General features: G+C 47.1%; 1 protein-coding gene across 2 annotated transcripts; it reads right to left on the reverse strand.

Annotated features, from left to right (window-relative positions):
- Nucleotides 1-32: 32 nt before the first annotated feature.
- LOC129827879 (reticulon-4 receptor-like 2) lies at nt 33-5,626 on the reverse strand. 2 transcript variants are annotated; one of them, XR_008755226.1, is made up of 5 exons: nt 5,245-5,626; nt 3,616-3,842; nt 3,219-3,452; nt 1,026-3,118; nt 33-933 (listed from the first exon to the last, which is right to left on the reverse strand). XR_008755226.1 is itself a non-coding variant. In XM_055889136.1 (4 exons), exons 1-4 carry the CDS (start codon nt 5,300-5,302, stop codon nt 2,246-2,248), a joined length of 1,392 nt encoding a protein of 463 aa, XP_055745111.1. In that variant the 5' UTR covers nt 5,303-5,626; the 3' UTR covers nt 33-2,245. The 2 variants fall into 2 exon arrangements, 1 of the variants encoding a protein (XP_055745111.1); XM_055889136.1 differs by having other exon boundaries at nt 33-3,118.
- Nucleotides 5,627-9,913: the final 4,287 nt, after the last annotated feature.

A 9,913-nucleotide genomic window follows, 5' to 3' on the forward strand; every position in this document is an offset into this window, starting at 1 on the left:
TATTCACAACTGTATCACAATTTCATTCTTATTTCATTCAACCACAGTCTGCGGAAGAGAGGAGTGACAAACAGAAATGCTCCAACACTCTCATCATTACCTTGTTGGATTTGCATTTGATTCGACAGAGATTTACATTCAGCCATGCACCTGCTGTTGGTGTGTGTGTGTGTGTGTGTGTGTTAGATCTGGAATCAGACAGCTGCGTTTTCTGCTCACAGCGGAATCCTCTTAGACTCAGACTCATTAACATATGAGAGCTGCTTGAAATATGACAGCTTGCTAACGAAAGGGGTCGTTAATAGTCTTTTAACACATGAGAGGCTGCTGACACCCACACACACATACACACACATATCAGGGATGACTGGACACTCCTCATCTGCTGCTGACCCACAGCAGGTCACTCATTTGGACTAGATCAACCGGGCTGGACCTGGGCTTCAGTTACCATAATGGGCTATAGGTTCTCCCCAGTACTGTCCCTCTGTGCACATCTCACAATAACACATTGAGAGAGACACACAATCTGGTCAAGAGGGTAACCACAGACTTTAAAACAAGAGGTGGAAACGAACATTTGAAGGAAATCAAAGTTCTCTTCAAATCTCCTCAATCTTTACATACAGTACACGAATACACATGATGGCATCACTCATGGCAACAATCACCAAAACAAAAACCAGGAAACAAGAAGAGCGTTGAAGCACGGGCTTCATACACTAAACTACACAGCAGTGTCATGTATGTTGCTACTGTATATAGTGTCATAAGTGTATCAGTACCTATGTACAGAGTTTAAAGTGTGAGATATTTTCAGTGTGCTTGTTATTGATGGTGTTGACAGGAAAAATAGATTACATGTCAAATGTTGGAGCTGGAGAGACGCCCTTGCTTTCACTCCCTCGCTGGCTCTCTGACCTGGCCTGCTCTCTGACCTGATCTTTGACCTGGCCTGATCTCTGACCTGGCCTGATCTCTGACCTGATCTTTAACCTGACCTGATCCCTGACCTGATCTTTGACCTGACCTGATCTCTGACCTGGCCTGATCTCTGACCTGATCTTTGACCTGACCTGATCTCTGACCTGGCCTGATTCCTGACCTGATCTCTGACCTGACCTGATCTCTGACCTGATCTTTGACCTGACCTGATCTCTGACCTGACCTGATCTTTGACCTGACCTGATCTCTGACCTGACCTGATCTTTGACCTGGCCTGATCTCTGACTTGATCTCTGACCTGGCATGATCTCTGACCTGGCCTGATCTCTGATCTCTAACCTGGTCCGATCTCTGCTGTACATCTTAACACTAAACAATCCTTTCACTCTCACACTCTCTGCTTCTCTCTTTATTTTATCATCTCTTGTTTGTCATCATCCTTGGAACTTTAACTTTTTATCTCTCTCTCTCTCCTATACCTGTACATTATCACCCTCCTTTTCTTCATAGTTGACTTATATCCACCTCTCCTCTACCATATCACTGATAGTTGTCTCCCTACAGTATTCTACCATCATTGTTCTTCCTACTATTTCCTTTAGGAGATGCCCTCAGTGCTTTCTATGTCTTGCTGCTGTAGCCCTGGCATCGCAGGTGGAGAGGTGAAAGTTGAAAGGTGAGTGAACAAAAATGACTATGATGTCATTAAACCAAAAACGAAAGAAAGTGTTGCTTTTGAAAATATTTTCTTTGCAGAACTGGTATGGAGTGGTTTACAACGGTGAGCGCTTGGCGCCGTACAAAATAGCCAACGCCAGCGTTGTTTGCTGAGTATACAAACTAGTAGTTGTGGTGAAAAACTTCCTCAAAACATCACCATCTTACTGAGTGGTATGAATTGAATGCAGTATTGTGTTACGGTGCTATATGTATGGACGTGTAAGTGTCCTGATGTGTGATGTGTTAGTGCGGTGGTACAGTAGTGATTGGAGCTTGCGTAAACTGACCACACTATCGTGCTGTCACGGCGATAGTACCTGCTGCTGTGATGTCATCTCAGTGAAAAATGACCTCAGCCCTATCAGCAGCAGCGGTGCCCTCCAATCAAATGGTGTTAGCCTACACTGCATCTCACCTGTGCTCCTGAGAGCAGCTCCCTACTGCCTGCCTGCTTCTACATCAGTGTACCGCCCCCTGGGGGGCTAGGGGGGGGGGGGGGGGGGACTGAAAGGAATCAAGATCCAGGTGTGAAGAGAAGAAAGAGGAGGGAGAAAATAAAGCGGCTGATAGGGGGGGGTGTTCAGCCAAAGAGAAGATGGAGGGACAGAGTTAGCACAGAAAGGGAGAGGAGAGGGAGTAAAGACGGAGTGAGGGAGAAGGAGGAGGAGGGCGGGAGGACCGGGGTGTCGTAACCGGGTGGACACTCAAGGTCGAAGCAGCGCACGGAGGCGTCTTCATTCCCGTAGTCTGCCCAGTACTCCTCCTGGTCCACCTTGGGAAGGTTCACCTCCTCTTCCGCCAGCTCGTACTTAGAGGCGAAGGAGGTGGAGGGAGGGTTGGAGGTCTGGCTGGGCTTGACTGAGGACAAGGGGAACACCTTGACCTTCTCCGAGCTCTTCTGGAAGATTCCTTTGGATGAGGACGCAGGCTTGTGCTTGGAGAACCACCATCTTGTCTTGGTGCTAAAGGTGGTTGTGGTGGTGCCAGCCAGTGACCCAGGGTCAGGGAGGGGGCAAAGGGCAAAGTCCATCTCTCGGAGGAAGCGCAGGTCCTGTCCACGGCGGTGGGAGGGGGATGAGCACATCAGCTCAGAGGAGGAGATGCGGGCACTACGGAACCACTCCCACAGGGGGCGGGCCTCACAGCCGCAAGACCAGGGGTTCCCATTGAGGCGGAGGAACTGGACTGCCACAGCGTCCTTCATGGCCTGGCCTGGCAGCTCTGCCAGGGAGTTGTTGAACAAGTAGAGGATGGTCAGACGGCCCAGGTCGCGGAAGGCACGGCGGTTCACCTGCCGGATGCGGTTGTCGTGGAGCAGGAGGCGGTCCAGGTTGACCAGGCCGCGGAACACGTTCTCGGACAGCGTGCGGATACGGTTGCCATGCAGGAAGAGGTGGGTCAGGTTGACCAGGTCGGAGAAGAGGTCATCCTGGATGAAGTGCAGCTGGTTCTCCTGCAGGGAGGGAGGACATTGTCAGTGTTTGTGTGGGTGTGTGTACGTGCATGCATGCAGGTGTATGTATGAAGTTCTATGAGTGTGTGTGTATCCATACCTGCAGGTAGAGGAACTGCAGGCTGTAGAGTTTGAGGAAGAGGTCGAGAGGAAGAGCAGCCAGCTTGCAGCGGTGCATGTGCAGGCTCTGCAGCTTCTCCAGTCCCCGGAACGCTCCACCCTCCAGTCGCCGTAACGACGGGTTGTCACCAAGGTCCAGCTCTTCTAGAACCCTCAGGTTGCTAAAGGCTCCAGCCTCAATCAATGTGATGTTATTGGAGTAGAGCCAGAGAACCTATCAGGGGGAGGGGTTGAAAAGGGGAGAGGTAAATAGAAAGGGGTCGTTACACAAAGGAGCAAGGACACAGCTCCTGTACGAACATATCAATCCACAAACACAAACACACGAACACCTCATTCACAAAAAAATAGGTCCACACAAACACACACATTCTCACCTGTGTCTCGAAGCCAAAGGAGTCTGCTCTGAGTTCAGTGATGCGGTTGTTCTGCAGAAAGACGCGCTGGGAGTCGTAGGGCACTCCGGAGGGCACGGTGGTGAAGTTCTGAGACTGGCAGCTAACCGTCATGGGTGACGGGTAACACACACACAGCCTTGGACACGCCCCCGCCCCACTCGGCTTCAGAACCACCAACCACAGCACCAGCCACAGGGTGAGCCCACCTGAACAACACACATAAAGAGAGAAAAGAGACAGGAATAAATGTAACAAAATATTGGGACAATATTTTCTCATTTTATCTTATTCACTCATGGACATAGATGACAATAATGGGACATTATAACAACTAGCAGATGCATTGTACCGTGAAGACAGTCAGAGAAAGATGGAGTCAGAGAGAGAAAGAGATTCTGAGCTGTTTTCAGCACTTGGAGTTGTCCAGTGGAGTGGCGCAGAAAGTAGTTAATGACTCCCAAATGACGCACGAACCAAGATTATCAAAGAACTGCTGGGATCTCAAGTCTGATTTACCGACCAAAGGTCTGAACAGTGGCAATCATTCATAATAAATGACATTATACAAATCATCCGCCTATTTATATCTAGCTGATCATGTTACATAGGCTAGTCACAGTACAGGTTTATAATTCCGGGAACCCAACAGTTATCCAAGACTAAACAGCTGAATGTGCGTAAAACCGAATATTCTGCTCCTCTGGTTCAAAGTGATATCAAGTTCTATTACACGAGCTACAGAAGTGCCAAACAAGATTTACCCTAGTAGCTTAAATTCACGAGCCAACTTCACAAAAAGTTTGGATCACCAAGAGGTTACAAAGTATGGAGACGCGTAAAACAAGGTAACCGGACCCGGCTCGGTTTCGCTCTGCATGAATTATTCAGAGGCGGTTTGGCAAGCACGGATACGCGGAACAAAGCGTCCCGGGGAAAATAACATAGCATTAAAAGATAATCGCATGCCCATTCAGCTTCGCGCGCAAGATTTTCCAACCTCCTCACCTTCTGACACGGCTCGTTAACTCCACGCGCATAGGACATGGAGAGGACTTGTTTCGTACGTGCGCGCTTGTGAGCAACATGAACAGTTTCCACGTTTGTTCTTGCTAGTTTACCTTACTTATGTCCTTGCTTTGGATTGCATACATTGTCTCTATGAATTCATCTACAAAGTTGTTTTATCAAACGTAGGATACAACGGTACATGCGCAAAAGTAATTTACAAAGCAGATGAAAACTGAACGAATGAACAACTAAACGTTACAATTTTGAGGTGGATGGAGAGTTAAGGGAATGAAGGTTTTAAGTGTAATCTTGTTTGCAAGCGCCAGATTCGTACTTCAGGGAGCCAACAAATTGATTGAAAAAAGTGAATAGGCTACAGAAGTAGCACATGCAGGCACCCTATTCAGGTAGACCTAGCTGTTTACGCACTTAACTGTGAACGAATTCAATTGACTATAAATGTAATAAACTGTGAGTCTATAAACACTGTAAATCACATCTGGCGACAGAACCATCCTCATCCCCATTACCATCAACCACATCTAACCTAAAACAAAACATTTAAGATAAAGCCTAGTCTATGAACTGAAGTCAACTCACTCTTGAAGTTGTGGATATTGGAGCTCCGAGATCTCCGTGCAGTCGAGCGAGTCTCCATCTCGAACCAAAGCCGAAAGCGAGCTAGCCTGAGCGCTGAGAAAGTGCCTGCTATCTCCGCTGAAGTTCAGCTCTGGTGACGGAGTCGGTGCGATTGAGTGAGTGACAAGCAGAACTCCCGGGATTGAGTTTATACTTGGTGAGCTGGCACCCACGGATGTGGAAAGCCGCGGAATAGCTCATACGTCACTCTGTATGGCTCAGACTCGCGCGGGCGAGGAGATAGGGAGGAGGGGATGGTGTGGATAAATTGCTCAGGGGAGGAAGTCACTGGAAAAGAGAGGATGGCCACGGTGGTGTATGTGTGTGTCTGGGGAGCTCGGCATGACTCCAGCGCAGTGAGTTTAGATCACAGATGGGGGGTTGACGAGGATAAGGAGGTAGGAAAGGCTAATTTGACAAAAATACTTATTGCCCAACTTCAATGTTTTTAAATAGTCTAAGAAATAGTATGATATTGAGAATGTTTTCAAGTATTTTGTATTTCATGAATAAGATCGTAGCCTACCTGTGAGCTGAGACTCAGTGGACATCATGAACGTGACGTCTGCGACTATGCATGAATGAGGCAGTTAGTTACCTCATCCTCTCAAATGTATATAGTCGCTCTACTTCCTGTCTTGATCATGCGTGTGTTACAATCAGTAATAGCAAACATTCATAACCTTGGTTGGCGCAATAGCCTACCGTTTCAACTCATACAAGTAGCACACCGCGCCCTATTCGCGGTAGGCTACAGATCATTTACCCCAGGGATTTGACCACAACCTTGCATCGACCTCAATAACTATGTTATTAAAAGGATAGATCGAGTCGTGCTCCAAAATACGGAAGTTGCTCGACCTTTCAGTGCTCAGATGTTCAGAAGAAGATGCTGTCAAATCACCCATTCACGCGCCGTTACGCGCGAGACTGACTGGTTTATTTTTGTACGGATAGTTAGCAGGACATTCTGTCTCAGAGTCTGGACGTGCATTGGAGAGGACTAGGATCGGATGGATATTGTCAACTAATCGCTTGAGATTAGTTTTGGATTAGAGTATTGATTTGTGAAATTACACACATATAAGCAGCCACAAGTTAGAGGTCTTCTAAGGTCCAAAGAGTTGGACCCAGACCGGAACGGACCCGATCATTTAAAAAAAGGGGGACCCAGACTGAACAGATCGAGAAAAAATCAGACCCGAACCCAAATGGACCCGTTGACACCCAGACCTAGAGTTTATCTGTACCCTAGTGGTCAGGTCTACACCAGCCCCGATTGAACCCGAGGGAAACATGTTTTTTTGTTTATCAGCCAAGTTACTCTTCTGGTTAATAAATAGGTTTTATATAATGGCTAGGCCTTATATAAGTCAATAAATCCACTTCACTAGCATGAAATAAATATTATATAGACCAGGGGTACTCAACTACTGTTTGAGAAGGTCCAGTCACACATTTTGCAGTTTTAAAGATAATTTCCCTCAATTCTACAAATTTTGCATGCGGGTGCATTTTTTTCCATCCCTTAGGGATGTTTATATGATACCTGGGTCGAAGCCTGACTGAGTTAAACAAAAAATAAACAATTTTTCCCTCTTTTTTGGGGGGGGGGGGGGGGGGTGGACCCACGATTCCATCCAGGGTCCATTGATTATGGAGGCTATAGACTATGCAGAGCATTGGTCGGGTCCATTCTGGTCCACTCGGGTCTATCAGCTGTAGTTACATTTATTTTTATTTCACCTTTATTTAACCAGGTAGGCCAGTTCAGAACAAGCTCTCATTTACAACTGTGACTTGGCTAAGATAAAGCAAAGCAGTGCGACAAAAACAACACAGAGTTACACATGGGATAAACAAACGTACAGTCAGTAACACAATAGAAAAATCTGTATACAGTGTGTGCAAATGAAGTAAGGAGGTAAGTCAATAAATAGGCCAATAGTGACGAAGTAATTACAATTTAGCAATTTACACTGGAGTGATATATGTGCAGATGAGGATGTGCAAGTAGAAATACTGGTGTGCAAAAGAACAGAAAAACAAAAACAAATATGGGGATGAGGTAGGTAGTTGGTTGGATGGGCTATTTACAGATGGGCTGTGTACAGCTGCAGCGATCGGTAAGCTGCTCTAACAGCTGACGGTTAAAGTGAGTGAGGGAGATATAAGTCTCCAACTTCAGTGATTTTTGCAATTTCTTCCAGTCATTGGCAGCAGAGAACTGGAAGGAAAGGCGGCCAAAGAGGTGTTGGCTTTGGGGATGACCAGTGAAATATACCTGCTGGAGCGCATGCTACGGGTGGGTGTTGCTATGGTGACCGGTGAGCTGAGATAAGGTGGATCTTTTCCTAGCAAAGACTTGTAGATGACCTGGAGCCAGTGGGTTTGGAGACAAATATGTAGCGAGGACTAGCCAACGATCGCAGTGGTGGGTAGTATATGGGGCTTTGGTGACAAAACGGATGGCACTGTGATAGACTGCATCCAGTTTGCTGAGTAGAGTGTTGGAGGCAATTTTGTAAATGACATCGCCGAAGTCAAGGATCGGTAGGATAGTCAGTTTTACGGTTGCTGCGGGGGGTGCAGAGCTGTTGGCCGGGGTTGGGGTAGCCAGGTGGAAAGCATGGCCAGCCGTAGAGAAATGCTTATTGAAATTCTCAATTATCGTGGATTTATCAGTGCTGACAGTGTTTCCTAGTCTCAGTGCAGTGGGCAGCTGGGAGGAGGTACTCTTATTCTCCATGGACTTTAGTGTCCCAAAACCTTTTGGAATTAGTGCTGCAAGATGCACATTTCTGTTTGAAAAAGCTATCCTTTGCTTTCCTAACTGACTGTGTGTATTGGTTCCTGACTTCCCTGAAAAGTTGCATATCGCGGGGACTATTCGAAGCTAGTGCAGTACGCCGCAGGGTGTTTTTGTGCTGGTCAAGGGAAGTCAAATCTGGAGAGAACTAAGGGCTATATCTGTTCTTAGTTCTACATTTTTTGAAAGGGGCATGCTTATTTAAGATGGTGAGGAAGGCACTTTTAAAGAACAAACAGGCATCCTCTACTGGTGGGATGAGGTCAATATCCTTCCAGGATACCCGGGGCCAAGTCGATTAGAAAGGCCTGCTCGCAGAAGTGTTTTAGGGAGCGTTTGACAGTGATGAGGGGTGGTCGTTTGACTGCGGACCCATAACGGACACATGCAATGAGGCAGTGATCGCTGAGATCCTGGTTGAAAACAGCAGAGGTGTATTTCAGAGGGCAAGTTGGCCTGGATGATATCTATGAGGGTGCCCATGTTTATGGATTTGGGGTTGTACCTGGTAGGTTCCTTGATAATTTGTGTGAGATTGAGGGCATCTAGCTTAGATTGTAGGACGGCCGGGGTGTTAAGCATATCCCGATTTAGGTCACCTAGCAGTACAAACTCTGACGATAGATGGGGGGCAATCAATTCACATATGGTGTCCAGGGCACAGCTGGGAGCTGAGGGGGGTCTATAACAAGCGGCAACAGTGAGGGTTTTATTTCTGGAGAGATGAATCTTTAAAAGTAAAAGCTCGAATTGTTTGGGCACAGACCTGGATTGATTGCAATTCCGCCCCCTTTAGCAGTTAAGTCTTGATGGAAAATGTTGTAATTGCGGATGGAAATTTCAGAATTTTTGGTGGCCTTCCACCAATCAGGGTTGGCGGAGTGTGCTAAAGCAGTGAATAAAGCAAACTTAAGGAGGAGGCTTCTGATGTTAACATGCATGAACACAAGGCTTTTACGGTTGCAGAAGTCAACAAATGAGAGCACCTGGGGACACACAGGGCCTGGGATAACCTCACACAAGGCCTGGGTTAACATAGACAGAGACCAATGACAATCAAACAGGAACCAACCCTGACCCGAGGGAAAAGTTAGCATTTTGGACTAGGACCCGCTCGGGTCCCAGGTCGGGTCTTGGGTATTTGGTTTCAGGTGAAGACCTCTAACACAAGTAGGACCTAACCTGAGTATGGATCTCTCCATTGTGAAGGGACAGAACAATGTGTGTCTGTGTGTGTGTGCCTGTGCAGTCTGTGTGCTTTCTAGGGTACATTTCAGTGGGTGGTGGGTGTAGTTTGGTAGAGATTGTATGCAGCATGTGTGTGTGTGTGTATGTTCATACATGTTTCGGGGGTGGGTTGAGTCAGAACTGAGTCCCTCCATGACTTGGGTCAAGGCTGTTCCATTTTCAGCAGCATGACACACACAGTCTGTTCCTTATGGCAACACTGCACAGAACAATAACAATGGCTACTCAGAAGGTCAGCTCCACAGGCTGGGTAAGCATATTACATCATTCATCAGTAGAGAACATATTTGTGTGTATGTGTGTGTGTCTGTGTCTGCATCCAGGACCTTCTGCATAACAGCACTTCTCTGGATTTTCAACTAATCACTCGACCAAAAACCATTGTCACTGCTTCAATGCCTGCAGGGTGCAATGCTTGCTCTGGTGATCAGTTAACCAGCTAGCAATCTGCTATGTGTGTGCGCGCGTGTGTAAGTGCAAAATGTTCCTTGGCCCTCTGGGCATTGGGGGTGGTAGTCAGCTCAGCAGGAGAGTTGGTAAGGGGTGGGGAGGGGAGAGATGGGGGGAGTGAGA

The sequence above is a fragment of the Salvelinus fontinalis genome, chromosome 29 (genome assembly GCF_029448725.1).
Source record: "Salvelinus fontinalis isolate EN_2023a chromosome 29, ASM2944872v1, whole genome shotgun sequence".
In the NCBI taxonomy this organism is placed as follows: domain Eukaryota; kingdom Metazoa; phylum Chordata; class Actinopteri; order Salmoniformes; family Salmonidae; genus Salvelinus; species Salvelinus fontinalis.